Source organism: Lacerta agilis, chromosome 8 (genome assembly GCF_009819535.1).
Source record: "Lacerta agilis isolate rLacAgi1 chromosome 8, rLacAgi1.pri, whole genome shotgun sequence".
Taxonomy (NCBI): Eukaryota; Metazoa; Chordata; class Lepidosauria; order Squamata; family Lacertidae; genus Lacerta; species Lacerta agilis.
Genome location: NC_046319.1, coordinates 62,439,658 through 62,460,371, shown reverse-complemented (window position 1 = coordinate 62,460,371; position 20,714 = coordinate 62,439,658). Strand labels below are relative to the sequence as shown.

General features: G+C 48.6%; 1 protein-coding gene across 3 annotated transcripts in view; it reads right to left on the bottom strand.

The window, feature by feature from the left end:
- Positions 1-481: 481 nt before the first annotated feature.
- The window catches only part of FGR (FGR proto-oncogene, Src family tyrosine kinase), a 52,982-nt gene continuing 32,749 nt past the window's right edge, over positions 482-20,714 (bottom strand). The window contains exons 2-13 of one of the 3 annotated variants that reach the window (XM_033157888.1): positions 17,299-17,359; positions 11,232-11,496; positions 9,968-10,070; positions 8,904-9,002; positions 8,486-8,589; positions 7,723-7,872; positions 5,288-5,443; positions 3,793-3,972; positions 2,416-2,492; positions 1,880-2,033; positions 1,370-1,501; positions 482-1,155 (exon numbers count right to left, since the gene is read on the bottom strand). In XM_033157888.1, coding sequence (XP_033013779.1) covers positions 947-1,155; positions 1,370-1,501; positions 1,880-2,033; positions 2,416-2,492; positions 3,793-3,972; positions 5,288-5,443; positions 7,723-7,872; positions 8,486-8,589; positions 8,904-9,002; positions 9,968-10,070; positions 11,232-11,484 — 1,617 coding nt within the window. In that variant the 5' untranslated portion in view covers positions 11,485-11,496; positions 17,299-17,359 and the 3' untranslated portion in view covers positions 482-946. Of the gene's footprint in view, positions 1,156-1,369; positions 1,502-1,879; positions 2,034-2,415; positions 2,493-3,792; positions 3,973-5,287; positions 5,444-6,617; positions 6,783-7,722; positions 7,873-8,485; positions 8,590-8,903; positions 9,003-9,967; positions 10,071-11,231; positions 11,497-17,298; positions 17,360-20,714 lie in introns of all 3 variants that reach the window. The other 2 variants (XM_033157887.1, XM_033157889.1) reach the window with 2 other exon arrangements.

Below are 20,714 nucleotides of genomic sequence, written 5' to 3'. Positions count from 1 at the left end.
CCAACCTTGTGAGGTGGCCCACCTATGCTGTGCAAAGTGGAAGGGCCATAGCTCAGTGGTGGAGCAGGCGTTTGGCATGCAGAAGGCTCCAGGTTCAATCCCCAGCAGCTCCAGGTGTGGGAAAGACTCCTGCCTGAAGCCCTGGAGAGCTTCAGTCACTCAATTCAGGCCAAGGCTGGATAATTTGGGGTCCTCCAGATGTTGCAGAACTACAACGCTCATCCTCCCCGAACTCTTGCCATGCTGGTTGGGGCAGATGGGAATTAGGGGACCAACAGCCTCTATAAGGTCATGGGTTACTCTCCAGGGATTGATGGGAATCTGTCAACCCTTCAGATGTTGCTGGACTCCCATCACACCCATCCCCATCAGCCAATGGCTAGGGATTATGGAAGCTGCAGTTCAACAGCATCTGGAAGTTTAGAGGTTCCCCATGCCTGCTTCATTCCTTTGGAGAGTTGGGAGCACCAGGGCTGGTGGGAAGGGAAGAGAGGGTTGTTTATTGTCCAAAGAGCACTATCATGTTCCAAAACAATATAGGAGGGAAAGGGAGGGGAGGGTTGGGGGAAGGAAACTTTATTAAGCAAAGATGTACTGTACAAAACCCACTCTCTCCCTTTGCTAACCCGAGCCCCTGGCTCACAGTCCTCTTCTTAACTCCAAAAAATCATCAGCACGGCAGTCGCCCAAGAAGAAGCAGAACTTTAAAACACAAAAATCACAATTAAAAAACCTCGGTGTGGAATTGTAAAAAAAAGGGAAGCGGGGAAAAGAGAGAGAGAGAGATAAAGAAAGAAGGAAATAGGAGTCCAACCCCACTTGTACAAAAAGGGATCCTTAGCCCCTGCTCCAGGGAGGGAGAGGTCTGTTTCTGCGGAGAGCCAAGTCCCAGAGTGCCCCCAGGGGATGGGCTGTCCATGGTCCCTGCTGGCATCTGCAGCAACAGTTATTGGTTGTCTCCCGGCTGGTACTGAGGCTCTGTGGCAGTGAAGTAGTCTTCAAGGAAGGACTGGAGGTATTCAAAGGTGGGGCGCTCCTCAGGCTCCTTCTTCCAGCACTGCACCATCAGCTCGTGCAGTGACGGAGGGCAGTTCCCGGGGCACTGCATGCGGTAGCCCCTCTCCACTTGCTCCAGCACCTCCCGATTGTTCATGCCTGCAGAAAAAGAGCAAGGGGGTTGGGCAGGATTCAGCAGAGAGATCCAGAGGAGAAATTCACCATAGAATTCTCCAGAGGAGAAATTTCACAAACACACACAAACAAATTACTGCAGAAATGTCGAGAACTGAATTTATGATTTGAAAAAGTGAGAAATGGAGAGAAACCAAAAACGGTCAGGACCATCCCTCCAGACAGGGGAAGGCTTTACCCGGGTAGGGGACTCGCCCCTTGGTCACGAGCTCCGTCAGGAGGATGCCGAAGGACCACACGTCCGACTTGATGGTGAACTTGCCGTAAAGGGCAGCTTCTGGGGCCGTCCACTTGATGGGGAATTTGGCACCTGGCAGGGGAGGGAGATGGGAGAAGATGCTGAGATGGCACAGAAGGGGAATGCCCCCCTCACCTCCCAGCACCAAACCACCACAAAACACATCTCCAGGCAGGCCCAATTCATCCATAGGGCACTCCATAGGGGCCCCAGCAGATGCCCAGCCATGTCAACCTTTGGTGCTGGCCCTGCCTGCTTTGCATGCATAAAACCCCAGGTTCAGACCCTCGCGCATCCAGGTAAGAGACAATGAGAGAGAACTCTACCCAAGACCCCAGAGAGCCACTGCCAGTCAGAGTTGGCAATACTGGGCTAGATGGGCAAATACTCTTGACTTGGTGTAAGACAGTATCTTGGGTTTCTTAACATGGTATGTTTCCAGGAGCTTACCTTGCCGTGCTGTGTATTCATTGTCCTCAATGAGGCGGGCCAGGCCAAAGTCAGCAATCTTGCACACTAGGTTGTCGCCCACAAGGATGTTGGCAGCACGCAGGTCCCGGTGGATGTAGTTCATCCGCTCAATGTACGCCATTCCAGCTGCAATCTTGGGTGGTGGAGAATTGAGAATGCAACAGGGAGGTGGGTGACTCAAATGACGTCGCTCATTGCCCCAAGGGTCATCTTCATAGTTTAGCCTTCCTCCGACTTAAGGTCTTTTCAGACACTGTTGGACTACAACTCCCATCACCCCTGAATGTTGGCTGTGCTGTGCTATGCTGGCTGGTACTGATGGGAATTGTAGTCCAAAACATCTGGAGGGCACCCTGTTGGGGAAGGATGTCATACAGTCTATTACCCCTTTCTAAAGAAAAGAATGAGACTGAATGACAGGCATGCTTGCTTATTTTGCATTTCTTTAAGCTGTCTAGGGAATTTTATTGTTAAATTAAATGTAGCTTCCCCAACTGCCCCCCACCCCCAGTTACCTGGGCTGCCATGTCTACCAGTTGAGGTAACTTCAGGAACCGGCCATCGCCATCCTTCAAAAAATCCAACAAACTCCCTGTTGAAGGGCAGAGTCAGGAGATCAGACCAGCATCTTGTTAGGATCTTTTCCCAATAACCTACCAGCAGCAGCTGCCCATCAACCACTTCGCCCAGTTTCTCTATCCGGTCTACATTCCATGCCCAGTTTCCTGCCACTGGCCTTCCCTTGCTGGCGAGCAGCTGGGGAATGAGTCTTACCAGCCTTCCTAAATCTAGCACCCTTCCAATGGTGTTGGACTCCAGCTCCCATGAGCCCTAGCCAGTGTGGCCAATAATCAGGGGCGGTGGCAGTTGCAGTCCAACAACATATTGCAAAGTGGGCACCAGGTTGGGAAAGGCTGAATGCATATGATGAACTTTTCCATGATAGACTAGACAATTGGGTTAGTGCAGAGGTAGTGCTGCAGGACTCCATCTCCCATTATCCCTGACCATGAGTCATGCTGTCTGGGCCTGATGAGAGTTGGAATCCAGCAAGATCTGCAGGGCATCACGTGGACTACCGCTGGGCTAGGCCATCAGTGGTTTTATAACTGAACTAAAAAGGCTGCAATTGCACAGGGACCCAACACCATTGACCTCCCGGTAACTTCCAGAATTCCATTTCAAACATAAGGGGAAAACCACAGTTCCCTGGTACACGGACAAGCCTGCACAAATCTCAGGCTCACATGCTCTCCCTCCGCCAAGTCCCTCCCTCTTTCTCAACTGCAAGGAGAATTGGAAACTTCCATTCTCTGACACCCATTCTCAGGGAACTGTGGTTTGTCGGCTTAGTCCCAAAGTTGCTGCTGAAGAACTCAGCAGGGAAGGGGGCAGGGACAAAGCTAGAATAAATGATCTGTGCCCCATCAGTGACTGTGGCTCTACCTACTGTGGGCTTTGCAGCCTCCTGCCCTACCATTCCCAGGTGTGACACCCCCCTCATGGATTTATCTAATAGCCTGTTCAAGCCGGCCAAATTGCCGGCCATTGCTATACCTTGCAGGAACCAGTTCCATAGTTTAAACCATGCACTGTACAAAGTTAATAATAAATAATAATAATATTTATTATTTGTACCCCGCCCATCTGGCTGGATTTCCCCAGCCACTCTGGGCGGCTTCTAACAAAAATCAAATACATTAAAATAAATGTATTATTTTAATACATTTAATACGTAATACAAAGTTGAACTTCTTTTTGCCCGTTTTGAAATCTCCCGCCCTTGAGCTTCCTGGGATGCCCCTGGGTTGCAGCTAGTTGCTTGCCTTCCACCCAGAAGCCTTGGCGCCCTCCCACCAGCCTTGGCCTTGGCCACACCAGCATGGCTGCACCTTGGCTCATGAACTCGGTGACGATGTAGATGGGCTCCTCCGACACCACCGCGTACAGCTGCACCAGCTTGTCATGCCGAAGGCGCTTCATGATCTGGGCCTCTTCCAGGAAGGCTTCCGGAGACATGGTCCCTGGCTTCAGCGTCTTCACCGCGACTTTCGTGGTGCCGTTCCAGGTCCCTGGAGCCAGCAGGAAGCACGGGCAAGAGTCACTGAGGGGGACGCCCACCGGATCGAGAGCACTCCCTTGCGCTCTGCCACCTTGACCCACATGGAGATGGAGATGGATGGGACGGGGAAGCTATGCCAGATCAGGATGGTGCTCCCTCAGCAGAGAGGTGAAACGTGTGGGATGGAAGGAATGCACTCATGCTGAAAACCCCAACCCAGAAGGGCCAATTCCACTGCTTCCACCCTTGTCTAGCTTCCTAGCTGAAGGGCAATCCTTTTCCAGTACATGTATGTCCTTCTCATTTGTTCTGTTTTGCTAGTGGTAGGGGAGGGGCCAGGAACTATGCAGCACACTGGAAGGCTCAGTCCCCGAGCAATGGAAATCCAGCTCAATCATGACCCCGCCCCATAGGAGCCAACACTTTGTTGTTGAGGTCCCTTTGCCCCCCTCCCAATAAAATGTTGGAGGGGGCTGGGCCTTGAAGTTGATGGTCCTTGCCACTGTTCTGATAGATTATGCTGGCTGGAGCTTCTTCCCCCCCCCACCCCAATATTTTATTCAAGTTGGCACCCCTGCCTTCGCCCTCCCTGCTTTGCTTCTGAGAGTTCACTGCTTCTGACTCTGGCCTGAAAGCAGCAAGGGCTGGAAAGCGGCACTTATATTTTAAAAAAAGAAACGAAGAGTTTTGCTTCTCAGGAAGTTGCAAATCCAATACTAAACCCTGTACTTGCAAGGACTGATCACTGAACATCACAGCCCTGCAGGGTGCGATGCACTGACTCGCTGCTCTTAAAAGCTACGAGTAGTAGTCTGCACCAAGGGAGACCCCCTGAGCCACCTAGTCCAGTCCTGTTCTGAACAGGAAGCCTAGCAGGAGCAGAAGACCTTTCCAGGCAGAAGATTTTGCCCTGCCTTTCCACTTTGAGATCCTTGTGACGGGAGATGCCAGTGACTAGATGAAGGGTGGGTCACCTGCAGGTTTCTGGGCTACAACTTCCACCATCCCTGACTGTTGGCCACACTGGCAGGGGCTGATGGGAACTGGAGTCCAACAACTTCCAGAGAGCCACAGGTTCACATCTCCTGGGTGATGCCTACAACCTTCAACATACAACACACGTGTTGTCCTGCTGCTGAGCTACAGCCTTTCCAAATGAGGCAGGATACTGATCTTTCCTAGGTGTAAAATCAGCAGCACCCCCCAAAAAAGTTGCCTGATCCTAAAATGCACTCTCATTCCATGGGCTCCCCCCCCCCCCCGCCCCACCTCCAACTTATGTGCCCTCCAAGCTACAGCGTGACCCTGGAAGGCCCCCACCTTACCCATCCACACATCTCCAAAACATCCCATGCCAAGCTTCTTGTCAAAGCGTATGGACTCGCGCAGGATTTCCCAAGCGTCCTTAGACAGGCCCATAGTCTGGGGTTTCGGAAAAGGGCACACCCTGGTTAGTAGGTGGCAGAGACCATCATTGTACTCTGTAATGGATGGAATGGGGTGGGATGGAGAAGGTCGGAAAGACAGAGAGAGAGAGAGAGAGAATGCGAGATGGAAAATGGAGTGATGGATTCCACATGCACCCAGGAGGGACGGACAGGGCCCAGGAGGGAGAGGAAGAGGAGTGTGGCACCAGGCCCCATATTATATCAGGCAGAAGTATCTGCTTTGACCACTAGTTGGTGCCCTTGGCTTATTTTTAGAGCAGCAGCTCTCTGTACAAGAATAGATTTCCTTTTTTTTTTTTTTTTTTTTTTACTTGCATAGAAAGAGAGAATTAGGGCAGGTTCAAGGTTGCCTGCGGAAATCACTTCCAGAAAATCAATGCCTGGCCACTCTTACCCAAGTTATTGATAAAGTGGCACTGTACTACTGTATTCACACTGTTTTGGTATTTACGCGTACTGCTTTGAGCGCAGATGGAGCATAAGAACATACAAAGAGCCTGCTGGATCAGCCCAGTGGCTCCTCTAGTCCAGCATCCTGTTCTCGCGGTGGCCAAGGAGATGCTTCTGGGAAGCCCACATGCAAGACCTGAGCACAGGAGCCCTCTCTCCTCCTCTGGTTTCCAGCAACGGGCATTCAGAAGAATCGCCGCCTCCGAACAAATCAACAAAGGCTGGTTGTAATCTCACCCTACGGTGACTTTTGCATGTTGGAATGAAGACGTTAAATCATGTGCAGGTGCCCTCTTTTTCCTGCTTCTTCCCAAAAGGCATAATAATGTGAGGACGTTAGCAGCTCTTGATAGCAAGACTATAGCAATGGACTCAGACTTGAATGGGTTTAAAAGAGACAAATTCACGGAGAATAAAGCTATCAGTGGCTACTAGCCACGATGGCTGTGCTCTGCCTTCAGCCTGCCTCTGAATCCCAGTTTCTGGGACTCCCAAGTAGGGAAAGAGTTGTTGCACTCAAGTCCTGCTTGCAGTCTTCCCAGAGTCACCTGGTTGGCCACGGCGAAAACAGGATGCTCCGTTAAAAGGGCCTTTGGCCTGGTCCAGCAGGGCCCATTGGATGTTCTTGGGATGCCACTTTGTGTTGGCATGCCCACCCCAACTCCCCACCCCATGACTGGCACTCGGCCTGGTGTCTTTGCCTTCTTCCTTCTCCCCTCTAGGGCTCCGTCTCCTCTGTTCTCGGGGTCAGTCCTACCCATCCACACTTCCCCAAACTGCCCGTTGCCCAGTTTCTTGATAAGCTGCAGCGATTCGCGCGGGATCTCCCAAACGTCTTTGGTTTTGACGGACAGGTCTGCCAGCTTGGGCATCCCTTTGTGACATGGCACAGCCAGGCGGCAGCACAGCCCTGCAGCTCTCTCTTGAAGAAGGAGCCCCGGAAAGCAAGGATGGGGAGGGGGGGGAATACACATTTTTTATAAAAAAAGAGGGGGGGAGAAGAGATAAAGAACAGTAAGATAGCCAGTGCAGAACAAGTTGGTCACCAAAGGGGAAATGCCCTTTTACTACACAGAAACTGAAGCAGTAGCAAAACCATTGCACTCACTGGATTTGCCAGTAGCAATTCCCAATCCCCATAACCTACACCCGACAGGCAGCAGTTTCCCAGAGTTTCTCAGCACTACCAAGAGATGCTGAGGATTTGACCGGAGCAAAGAGGAAGGACAGTCTTCCAAGTCCTAGGCTTAGGGATGAAGGATTCCAGCGGTGGAGGCTCCATTAGGGCATATGGGTCTTTGCCCCACCAACCTGAGCCGTCCCCCCACCCTGTCACCCTTCCTGTCCAGGGCATGGCACTGCCTATCAGCTTCCTCCTCCTTAGACTCAACGGTGCCCCCTGTAGAACTCAGCAGGGAGGAGGGTGGGGACAAAACCAGACTGGCTCTGGCGCCCCCTACTGTTGGGCTCCCTGCCTTCTGTCCCACCAGTGCCAATGGATGTCATCCACCGCTGGATTTCAGGAAACCACTTTCAGGCAGAGTTGAGCTCCGGCACTAATTTTGCTCACCTCCACACAATACATTTAAAGCCCTCTCTCCCAGAGAACCCTGGGAATTGAAGTTTGCTCAGGGTGCTGACCTCACAGACCTACTTCTCCCAGCACTCTTGGCAAACTACAGTTCCCAGAGTCCTCCATTGCTCTTAAAGGGGTATTTCAAGTACGGTGTGGAGACGACCTTTGTGAAATGAAACGTTCCAGCCGCCCAGATCCTCGAAGGGCTGGAGGAGGAGGGTCCAGAGTCCCTGTCCCTGTCTCTTCTTTGCTGTTCTCCTGCTGATCCCTCCCCATAACACCCTACCTATATAATGCTGGACCAGCTGCTGCACCGTCTCAAACTGGGCCCGGGTGGTGATGTAATAGCCGCCGTTGTCCAGCTTCCGGATCTTATAATGCTTGACATGGTCGCCCTTCACTTCATCCCAGTCCCGGATGGATAGTGAGTAGGCACCTGGGAGGAGGAGACCAGGAGGCAGAGGCGGGTCCCGAGGGAGGAGCAAAAGCAAAATGGAAAACATTCCTTAGACACTGATTGGTGCACAGTTGTGGAATAGCCTATCAAAAGCCAGGGATGGAGAAGCCAGGTCCCTAGCCAAGGTTCCGCCCTTTCTCTGAAGCCCCGCCCCTTAGCTTTGAACTATGTATGCCACATTGAGTTCCTTGGAGGAAAAGATGGGAGATGTAATAAATAAATAATACCGGTAATAATAAAGGAATGATCAAGACATAATTGAACATCAGGGCAGCAGGTGGTGCTATACTCCATTAGGCCAAGTCGAAAGGGATTGCATTTCCCAGCTATTTGGGAGATGAACCTTCTTCTTCCATAAGTTACTTTGATTTTTGTGTCCTCCCTGGGGTCTTTTAGGACCCTTCTGTTTGCACACCTTGCGTGCTCAAAGCACAGATGACCTGTTTAATGAGCTGTCATCCTGATCTGTTTACAGGGAGAATAGATGACGTTTTTAAGCAGAGGTTGGGCGGCCATCTGTCATGTATGATCTAGTTGGGATTCCTGCATCGCAGGGGTTTGGACTAGATGACCCTTGGGAGAAAGGTGCTACCTTTGGTGGTCTCGCTCTCGCGGATGAGAAAAGTTCCCCGGGGGTTGCCATGGCACAGAAGCTGCCTCTCGGCATCCTTGCGGCCAATTTTCCCAAAGTACCATCTGGAAAAAGAAGATTTAGAAGTGAATGCTTGGAGACAGAGGGGAAGAGGACCCGGTCTAAGTCCCCAGCTTCTGTAGAGCAGAGTGAGGTTCAATCCTTCTGGGTGCTGCTTCACCAGCGTGCTTCCTGTAGGGGAACAGACCCCTCTTCCCCACTCCTGTGGCTCAAGCTTGACCTCCTGGGGATGCGTGGAGATAAGTGATTTGGCCCGCCAGGCCAAAAAGGTTCCTTATCTGGCTAAAAGCAAAGAATCACCTCTCCCCTTTCCACCCCCCTGCATCCCCCCCCCCTCTCCAGGTGCAGCCATACTTACTCTTCTGCCTGGATGGAGTCCACGGGTGCCACATAATTGCTAGGGATGTAGCCCGTCGCTCCTGTGTTGAGAGACCTCGCCTCCCACCAGTCACCCTCCCTGGAGAAACAGGAGAAAGAAAAGAAACCAGTAAACCACGAGGAAGGGTTGGAACTGAATGATTCTTGAGCTCCCTTCCGACTCTACAGCTCACCCGGGTGGAGGAATAGCTCAGTGGTGGAGCCCAGGCTTTTGCATTCAGAAGGTCCCAGGTTCAATTCCCAATGTCTGATTTTTCTTCTTCTTTTAAACTGTTTTAAACACCATTCTTTTCACCTGGTTTGTTCTATTGTATATTTTAATTAAGGATGGATTGTTTTGGTGTGTGTTTTTATTAGGTACAGATTTCAATTAGGTGTGGATTTTGTAGCTGATTGTATAGCTGTAAAGCACTTAAAAGGTAAAGGTAAAGGTACCCCTGACAGTTAAGTCCAGTCGCGGACGACTCTGGGGTTGCGGCGCTCATCTCGCTTTACAGGCCCCAGGGATCCAGCATTTGTCCGCTTCCCCAGACAGCTTTTCCGGGTCATGTGGCCAGCATGACTAAGCTGCTTCTGGCAAAGCCAGAGTAGCGCATGTAAACGTTGTTTACCTTCCTGCCAGAGTGGTACCTATTTATCTACTTGCACTACATGCTTTCGAACTGCTAGGCTGGCAAAAGCTGGGACTGAACAATGGGAGCTCACCCTGTCGCGGGGCCTCAAACTTCCAACTTTCCGATCAGCAAGTCCAAGCGGCGCAGTGGTTTAAACCACAGCGCCACCCGTGTCCATAAACCACTTAGATGCCACTTATTTTATAATTATTATTTATTAAATGTGTATACCACCCTTCATCCAAAGAGCACAGGGTGGTTCACAACATGGAAGTGGCATATAAATTAATAAGAACACATGGGCTGGCTCTCATCGGTCCCAGTGAGCATGGCCAAGGGCCAGGGTTGGTGAGGGTTGTAGCTGAGCCAACTCTAGAGCGCCAAACGTTCCGTACTCCTCCTTTAAGCCATACCATAAGCCAATACTCACATATTGTTAATAATGTGGAATTTCTCTCCCTTCTTGAACGTGAGGTCATCCTCTGTTCTGGCTTCATAATCGTACAAGGCAACAAACAGGGTCACTCCTCCACCTGCAGGGGGCAGCAGCAGAAAGGCAGTGAGAAGACCCAGCAAAAGCTGCACTGAAGAGAAATCCCCAGGTATGTTACCTATGAGCGTGGTATTTCCTGAATTACAATTGGTCCACAGGAAATGCCACCGCCACCTGGGCTGCATCCAACAGGTTGTCCAGAAATAATTTTGTAAGCATTTGAAACAAGCCCAGATGCGAGGATCAAATGTGTGTTGCCGTGTCCGCCCCCCCCCCCCCGCATCTCTATCTGGCCCTCAGGACTCTCTCCAGCCACTACTGCTCTCTCCCTATGCCACACTCCTCACTGGCCCTGCTTTCTACTCCTCTTGAGTGCTTTTGTCTGTCTGGCGTGTGTCCTTGAGTTCCTGTGTCCAGTTCTGGGCACCACAATTTAAGAAGGATGTTGACAAGCTAGAACGTGTGCAAAGGAGGGCGACCAAGATGATCAAGGGTCTGGAAACCAAGCCTTATGAGGAACAGTTAAGGGATCTGGGAATGTTTACCCTAGAAAAGAGGAGACTAAGAGGAGATATAGCCACCTTCGGATATCTGTAGGGCTGTCACATGGAGGATGGAGCAAGTTTGTTTTCTCCTGCTCTGGAGGGCAGGAAATGAACCAGTGGCTTCAAGTTGCAAGAAGGGAGTTTCAAGAAGAACTTTCTGACAGTAAGAGCTGTTCGACAGTGGGGCGGTCTCCTTCAGGAGGTGGTGGACTCTCCTTCATTGGAGGTTTGAAAGCAGAGGTTGGGTGGCCATCTGTCATTGATGCTTTAGCTGAGATTCCTGCATTGCAGGGGGTTGGACTAGATGACCCTTCGGGTCCCTTCCAACTCTAAGATTCTGCGATCATGCTGCTTGATTGCCTGATTGGAGGATAGAGGGGACTGTGTGTTGTTGTGTTTGTGTACCTAGCAACCATCCTCCTGTACAAAGGTAAAATTGGCATCCATTGCTCCACCATGTTAACCTCTAGCTCCTCCCACCACTGGCATGTGGCCCCCAAGGGTTTGGTGAGAAGGAAATGTGGCCCTGGGACTGAATTGGGTCCCCTGCCCATGACTTAGCCCTGCCCCAAAGGGCTGGCCCAGCCAAAGCAAGGATTAGAGGCCTGCCCACCACACCTGAGTCCTCTTGCTGCAGCCTTCCCTGAGAGACTGACCTGCAATCCCGGCTCCAGGCATGGGGAGGGAGCTGGGATACAGGCTGGACCCTCCCATGAAGGCCGGAGTGGAAGGCCCCGAGGTCCCTGACTGGAAGTTGTTGTAGTCGGGGATGCGCGTGAACGTGTTGGTGGGGTTCTGTGGGGTAGGGTCAGGATCATAGCAGGAGCTAGGCTGCAGGTTTGCCATCCCATCGCTGCCATTGCTGGGGGTTTTATTGGGCCTCTTCCTTTTGCATTGCACACAACCCATCGCTGGCAGCACCTGAAACGGAATCAGAGAGACAGACAGAGAGGAGGGAGAGAAGAGAAATTAGGACTGGATGAAACACTGAGGGATGAAACACTGAGGGGACATTTCAGGGTATAGGAGTAGGGATGGGTTGGTTTTGTTTGCATTTAAATGAGAAACTACCTCATTTACACTTTTTGAACCAGAATGCGAACCTAAACACAGCTAGCCTTGAAAACTCTCACTTCTCCGAATTTTGCAGTTTTATTTTCTAACCAAACAGTGCATACTGAAGAATAATAACAGCATGTGATCTGAAATGTGGGGAAAGGAGCACATTATTATTATTATTATTATTATTATTATTATTATTATGGCGCCAGGCAACAGCATTCCTCTTCTCCAAGGCCTTTGGCTGATTAAACCATCTATGGCTTTTTAAACTGTGTGATGGGGGATTAACGTTTTGTTTGTTACTATGTTACAGATTTTTATGTTTTTATATTGTAAACTGCCCTGTGATCCTCAGATGAAGGGTGATATAGAATTTATCATCATCATCATCATCATCATCATCATCTCTTACCTAACCTTCACCATAAGGTTATAGAACCATAAAATGGTAGAGTGGGACAGGAACATGAGTGCCATCTAGCACAACCCCTTGCAGTGCAGGAATATTTTGCCCAACGTAGGGCTCGAACCCTCAGCCCTGAAATTAAGACTCTCATGATCTCCAGACTGAGCTATACTCCCTGTGGGTGTGTTTTACCAATTTGAAAGACACTTTTAAAATCTGTTTAAAACAAAATACGGTCAAGAGAATGTGGAAGGTAATGTGGGGGGGGGGGAGGGAATATGAAAGTCCAGGCCTAAAGAACTGCATCTTCAGCATACAATGGAAAGTTTTGTACATAATGGAGGTGCCTGATGCAACCTCTGTTGGAATGGAGTTCCACAACATAGGAGCTGTCCTCTCTTGAGGCCGCCACCCTCCTGAGCCTCTGAGGATGGAGGAACTACCAAGAAAAGCCTCCTGTGCTGGTCTTAACACCCAGGAGGGTCTGTAAGGACCCCTGACTATAAGCCAGGAGGACATGACATGATCATAAACGGTTGCAGCTTTACTCCGTCGCCCATCAGGAAAGGTAGGCTCTCGAGATCCGTCTGTGCAAGACATACAAAGCCGTACAGGTGGGTGGGTGAGTGTGGAGATGGTATAACATAACTTGAAGCTGGAGGCAGCGGAGGAAGAAAGGTAGCTTGCTGGCTTTATTTTTCTCAAGGACTGTCAAGCGGTGATTCTCTCCCCCTCCTCCCCCAACCACAATTCTTCCTTTCTGCTACATGCCGGTTGCATGGCAACGTGTCTGGGACATCAGCCGAAGGGAAGCTTTCAGAGACATGGTATGCTCCATAGGGCCAGGAGTTCATGGAGAACACTTGGAACAGTTCAGAATGGCCCTGCTGGAACTGGAGTTACTGGGTTGTATGCAGCTAAGTTTGACTCAGCATAGACCCCCCTGAAATTAATGGACCTCTCAGTCATTTTCAGCGGTTTACTCTCAGTAAGACAATTGCTAGAGAGGGCCCATTAAGAGCCTGCTGGATCAGGCCAGTGACCAACCAGATGCTTGTGGAAAACCCATAAGCAGGATTCAAGCACAGGAGCCCCCCCCCCCCCGGTGGTTCCAAGCAAATAGTATTCACATTAGGACTGCCAGAAGTGTGTGTGTGTGGGGGGGTTATTTTGGGGACTGGGTGTTAACAGACAATGAGCAATCTCTTTGCCAGACAATGAGCAATCTCTTTGAATGGTCACCTCTGAAATTCATTTTATGGAAATCCCAGGAGGGGAGAAGGCAGTTGTGCTCAGTCAGGCCCTGCTTATGGACTTCCCACAGGCGAGAACAGGATGCTGGGCTAAGTGCTCAAGGCCCGGAGAAAGTGTGAGGAGGCTAAAGAGAAGTCGGCACAGACATAAAGGGGCGCAGGTATTGTCTAGGAATCTGGACGTCTCTTACTTTATCTGTCTAAACCCTATTAAAACCCCTCTCAGCAAGCTGCGTTGCATCCGATTTCCCGGAATCGACTTCCAGTGACAAACTAAGCAATTGCTTTGGATGCCGGAATTTCAGGGAGGATTCATTGACTTGTGTTAACATATTGGAGAGAAGAACTACGGCCTGCATTTTTGGAGGAGGTGCGCAGCACAGAGGAAGCAGAACATCTTGCCAGCTGGGTGATATTCCCTGCAATCCGGGAGACATAAAACTGAGCGCCTTCTGATCTCTCTCAGCCATCTGGAGTACAGATACAGTCAGAGAGGGAGAGGGAGGGTGCGCACCCAGAAGATGGAAGAAGATGTTCAGAACAAAAGCAAGGAAACCATATCCTGGTTCAGTGTTCCACGAAATAAGGTGCCAAAGTTATGCTGCTCTAAGCCCATTGACCAGTTTATTGAGTTTATTCATTCCAATCTGTGTGCAGGTTGGTAAGAAGGCATTGGTTGGTTAATCAGCATTAATTCTGAACAGATTGCGGGGAGGTTAGATGGTATTGCATCACAGGCGTAGCCAAGCTTGCCCCCCAATCAATAAAAATACATTGCTAACTGAGGTTCTGCCCCCCCCCCACAAAAGGCCTCCCCCCCGCCTAACAAAAATCCTGGCTACACCCATGCATTATATGAAAAGCAAGTGTTATCTCACTTTCTAGTACATTTCTCCATCATTTTCCCTACTGCAAAAATTCCAATATTTTGGGGAAACAAGTTTCTTGCGTGAGACCTCCAAATCAACTGTAACTGTCCCTGTACCCTGACTTTGAAATTGACAGCATTTTAATGTAGTTTTCTGTTTCTAGGATGAATTTTAATTGTTCTTATTCTATGTATATTTTTTTTATTAAAAAACCCAAAACATTTTACAGTGGTACCTTGGTTTGCAAACAGTCTGGTTTGCATACATTTTGGATTACAAACACATGAAACCTGGAAGTACGTGTCCTGGTTTGTAAACTTTTTTTGGATTGCAACCCTTTTTTGGGGGGGATTACAAATTTTTTGGGGAAGCCCCATTGGCAAAAGCGTGCCTTGGGTTACAACCTGTTTTGGTTTACAAACAGACGTCCGGAACGGATTATGGTTGTAAACCAAGGCACCACTGTATCTCACACCGCTTAGAAATTGTGGATATTAAGCAGTATATACAGTAAATCAGTGGAGGCCACACCTTACGGCAGCCCGAATATCTCTGTGTCAAGCACAGAAGAAATCTGACCATGCAGAAATAGAAAAGTGAGACTAAATTCTAAATGTAGCTCAGAAGGCCAAACTTGCAAATATAATAAGGATTACAGAAGGCTGGCAGTGAGATTTGTAGAAAAGTGGAGCTTGTTTATATATTGGAAAGAAAGGGCACAGGAGGTGATAAATCCATATTGGTTATTGGGGGAGATACAGTTTTAAATATATCGGAACTCCGGTTAGATAACGAAATATAGTTAGCTTAAGGAAATTCTGTTTAGAGCCCTGGTTGTTTTACAAATTAAAGGAAACGATCAGGTTATCTTATATTGAATAATGTTGAATGAGTTTGCACAATATGCATATTTAACATGAGAGCTTGTCACTCTAAAGAACCTTTGCTGCAGCAGGGATTTCAGCAGCCCGGCAATGGAAAAGTTTGAAAAAATATACGTTTGTCCTTGTAGTTTAAGAATTTGCGGTTATTGCGGAAGAAATAACACATACATTTGTGTGTCTCTAGAGAAGTGGAGGCCCAGAACAATTCCATGTCAGCTGGGGGAATTTTATTTCCTCTGCTTTGGACTTAGATGCCTCGCGTTCACCATCTACGCCAGCTTGGGAAATATGGGTGTTTTGATTTCGACTGCTGTGTCAGTATTCCTTTTTTGTTTTTGTATGTGGTACAATGTAATACCCTGCTACTGTACTTTACTAACATGAGTTTGGCCAAACTGCGAGAGGCAGTGAAGGATAGGCGTGCCTGGCGTGCTCTGGTCCATGGGGTCACGAAGAGTCGGACACGACTGAACGACTGAACAACAACAACTGTACTTTTGGGTTGTCAGAAATAAATTTAAAAAAAGATTTTGCACATTATTATTATTGATTACCCAAGGTCTTGGGTGAGGTTACAACATGAAAACACAATATTAAAAACAACTTACAATTTACTTACTTACTTACTATGTGTATTTAATGTTTATACATGCATTTGTATATTTATAGACAGATGAATTTAGTCTTGGTTATTTGCATTTAATGATTGAAAACACACGCACACACACAATCAATACATAGAGATAGAGATTTATATACACACACGCCTGAAATATATAAAATAAACAAATCAGTCCCTGTATGGGCTGGAAGAGGGATTTTAATTTGTCTAGGGAAGGCAAAACAAAATCCACATGTACCCCCCACCCCATGCCACCTTCAGAAAGCAAGCTCTTCCCATCTTCGTGGAAGGAAAGTGAGTGCAAAGCTGCATCTCGATGGGCCCTTAGGCAGAGTCTGGCTCTGCAAGTACGGTAGTGAAGGAATGCAGGCAAGGCACCCAGGAGGGGGTTGGGGTGGGAGGGAGCATCTCTTAATTCGGAGTGACAGAGACATTAGAGACACCTGCCACCGACAGCCCTGGGTTAGTAGGACAGTGGGAAGCAAGTGAGGATTGGTTGGCGCTGGGTGGGGTGGGGGGAGGTAAGATATATATAAACATGCAGAGACAATAACATTGCCAGGGGTTTCTTCTCTCAGACCCACACTGAGGAACCTCGGCTGTTGTCTGGGGGGATATTTCTCATACAGCCAATAACTGGGGCACATTTCAGCATTTTTAAAATATATTTGTCTTGTTGCTTATTTGTGGGTTTTGAAATTGCATTTATTGTGGAGTGCCATTTATTGACCCTCCCACCCCACCCTGGAAAAGGGATATTGGGGGATTCTGATGAAAACGGAAGCAGACATTGCTGGCATTCGCTTATTCATCCCATGTCCAGAACAGAAATCAATCCAGCAAAACAGGATTGGCATTTGCTCTCGTTGCTTTCAGTCCGCAAACAATATGTAATTGATTGCGTTTTCTTCCCCTGTTTGCATTGTCGGACCGTTGCGCTGAAATGAACGCGGAGGAATACTATAATGGCAATGTAATTTATGTAATTAATTATGTAAGTCAGTACTTTCGCTGGTGGACAGCGAGACGAGTGACTTAGTTTTTTTGTTGGAAAATGAGCTGCAGTGGAATGGAAACAGAGTTCCATGCAACAAATACAGGGCAGAACAGAAATTGATGTCTTTTTGCATCTCTACCCTGGAATACAGTATTTTGATCAGGGCTGGCTCCAGGATTTGGGGAGCCCTCAGTGGACCCCTAACCTGGGAGAGGCAGGACAAGCAAAATGAGTTTTCATCTATGCAGCAACTGAGATTCTTGGATATTCTGTGCAAGGTTGAAATGGTACAAATGTTAGGGTAGTGGCCCCTTTACTGGCCTTGTAGCCCAAGCAAATAACCAAGCTAGCCCCCCTCTGGTGATGACCCTGTTTTTCGATAAAGGACCGGTAAAAAATATTATAAATATTTTTAAAAGTAATTTTGTCTCGCAGGATCTCCATAACGTCATTGCAGCACAAAACAGGCATTTTATGGTTTCTGGCAGACAATACAATGACAAAGCCACACATGCGCAGACCATTTTCTCCAGTCATAAATTTCATTGTTTCGGAAACTGCAAATTAGGCTAAGTTTGCCTTTAGGATGCGAACTGACTCAAATTTCTCCCCTACCACCTGCCCACTTACCAGGCTGTCCCGTCAGGTCAGTGCTGCTGTGTCATGTCTGCTGCTGGACGGGAACACGTGCCTAAGAAAGGACAGCGGGAAGACAAACAGAAAGATGCTTGGTTACTACCCAGAGATACTAAATCTCATGCCCTACACTGTCATATTCCCACCAAGGGACAAGCACTTAGCACACCGGGGTGCATCCATCACAGTGTCCTTGCAGACAGGTGGGAATCCTTATGTCAAGACTCACAACACAGGTGACCCAGAAGACGGTCCCCTCCCTCTAATGGACATTGTGAAGGCTAGTATGTGTTGCATTTACTGAGCATTTGATTGTCTTTTGCAAAGTTTACACAGAAGATAGATTATACCTGGCCTTTATGGAGCATTCGTTCTGATTTGTTTGTGAGGTCATAGAACCTTGCAATCTGGTCATTATAAGGACAAACGTTTAAGAATTGGTGCCTGAGTTTGATCTTCATTTTCCTTTTCCCTTCTTGTCCCTTTCCCCTTCTGTGTCATGTTTTGTTTTGTTTTGTTTTTAACTTGAGAGCCTGTGGGCAGAGACCAGCTTGGTTTAATTGACTGTATGTAAGCCGCTCCGTGAGCCTTTTTAGTTAGAGTGGGGTACAAATGCTCTAAATAAGTAAATACTAATAATAAGCATTTGTTCTGCATTCATCCTGAATTGCTTGCAGGATGCATATAAGTCTTCCTGTTGTTAATTAATTCCACACTTTCCAATTCATTTCCCTGTCACTTTCCAAATTCCAAAAAGTCCTTTTTTTAAAAAAGTATGTTCAATGTGCTAGGGCAACAGTGTCTTTTAATCCACTCTAAAGGCACAACCCTAAAGTTCTGGTATTCACTTAAATTCCTCCTGCAAAATACTGGAGGTTGTATCCAAACTTGTGCTGATAACATGTTCCATGAGCACAAGGATTTCTGCTTGTGCAACAGGACTCTCCCATTTCTCCCCCTCCCCCAGTGCATCCACTAAATCTGTTCTATGTTTTTAGCTATTCTGATTTTTATCTGTAAGCAGCCTTGAGTCCCTGTCAGGGGAAAAGGCAGGGTATAAATGTACACACAACAACAAGAAGTGTGCCCCAGCCCTCAGGACCAGATCTGGGTTGGACACAAGGCTCACTCGGAGGGAGAACAGCATGTGTTCCTTTTATACTGCCCTGACAGTCTGGGAGGTAACCAGGTTCTGTCTCTGGCTGCGGAATATGCCAGGGTTAAGACACAGCCTTGCGCTCAAATCCCAGGAGGGTTAATGGGGCCAAGCCACTTATTTGTTATACTTCCTTACTGTTCTTAGGATACAGGAAGGCTGACGGCCTAGATAGCTCAGTTGGTTAGAGCATGGTGCTGATAACGCCAAGGTTGCAGGTTCAATCCCCGTATGGGACAGCTGCATATTCCTGCATTGCAGGGGTTTGGACTAGATGATCCTCAGGGTCCCTTCCAACTTGACAGTTCTATGATTGCTCTATTCAAGGGTTCCCTGTGTTACCCACTGTCTCATCTCGCGCACAACGCATGCAGAGAGATGCTGTTCATGTGTAAGTAAGGAAGAGAGATTTATTCAGGGAAGCAACAGTACAGGCTTAGCAGCAGCTGCTGCCACCTTCTGAGTTGCCTGCCTCCCTGCACTGCCTACTGCCCTCCCCAGCCTCCACTGAGACTCTCCACTTTGCCAGGAAGTTGGGGGGGGGGAGCTCCCTTCTGAAGTCACACGTGCTGCCTTCAAATCCCGCTTCCCATCAGTCAGGCCCCTCCTCTCTGTTCCTTCTTCTTCTTCTTCTTCTTCCTGCTGCTGCTGCTGCTGCCACCTTGGGGCTTGCCAGGCCAGCCCTGATCCTGACAGCATTGTGGGGCCCATGACACCCCCTCACCCACTCCCTGGATCCTTCCAATTCCATCCTGCTTCCCTGTGGCTCTGCATTTAGCTAAGGGAGTCATATAACTTGCAGGGCAAGGCAGGAGGTGGATTGGGGTCTATTAGTACATTTCTGGGCGATTTGCCGTAAATTGGCAAGGCTTTGCAACTCCCAGTTGTTCAACTGCAACAACAAAATGACTCCCCCACCCACCCAGTGCTTTCTAAATTAAGCTGCTGAAAAAATAAAACAAAAATAAAATGGTTGGAAAACCAGGAGTGGATTTTTGTCTGTGGCAGGATTGCAAGCTCAGCCCTGGTGCTCAAGGGCACCCTCTTTCTTAAGTCTAAGTGTATGTTTTCCCTATCCTTCCTCTTTTTGCACCTGACTCCAGCCAATGGGTCTCGGGATTCCAGCAAAGAAACTGAAGAGTTGACCACACAAGCTTCAATGGAGCTTGTTCTACAGCATAAGCGTTCTCAGCCATTTCTGGGTGGCTTGTTTATTGAGAACCCATCCTGATTGGGTTGCAAATTTTCAGGGAGGTGAGACGAAAGGCACTTCCAGATGGTTGCTGTTTCAAAATGGGATTCAATCACATACCGCCCGCTTGTGGGCTCCCCATCTGGTTGGCTCCTGTAAAAACACAATGCTGGGCTAGATGGGTCATTGGCCTGATCCAGCAGGCTTGTTCTTATGTTATTTTTCTTATTTAAGATCTCATACCCTCCAAGATTTCTCCAATGAAAACAGGGTTGTCCTGTTCCATACCCTTCAACATTTCTCCAATGAAAATAGGGACATTCTGGGATCAAATCAGAAACTGGGACGGCTTCTGTAAATCTGGGACTGTCCCTGGAAAATAGGGGCACTTGGAGGGTCTGAGACATCTCTTAGGTTGCTTTTCTCACAGAGAGGCTTGTTATGCCCAGTTATGTTATTTTGCATTTGTTGTTGTTGTTGTTGTTGTTCAGTCATTCAGTCGTGTCCGACTCTTCGTGACCCCATGGACCAGAGCACGCCAGGCATTTAGGCACCTTAAATTGTTTGCTCACCGGTTTTCTCATGTCTATGCCCAAACATGTGACCGTGCAATCTTGAGGGCTGCTGATTCCACACACTGCCAGCTCTCAATAGCTGGAGCGAAGTCAACGCACCTTCCCTTCATCTCTACCCCCACTAAACAAGCAGCAGCAGCAGCAGCACCAGACTCCCTGCTCTGGGCCCTCTGCCGAGTTTGCACCGCTCTCTGTTTCGCCACTAGGCCCAGCTGCCGGCCAGGCAATTGTCACCCCCGATCTTTCTCTCCTGACGGCTGGTCTGTGAAATTGTTTTCCATGGTGGGTGCCTTAACACAATGGGAGCAAGGAACGATGGACTGAATTGGACGTGTCGTGGCTCAAGGGCGTTGGGCGCCCTTCAAAGAGGCCCAAAGGGCAAGGGGTGGGGGTGAGAAGGAAGATAGAGACCTCCAGGGCAGCAAGGACCAGCCAAGCCCACCACAGCTCTTTAACCCTTCACTGAGCAGTAACAAAGAGTGGTTCT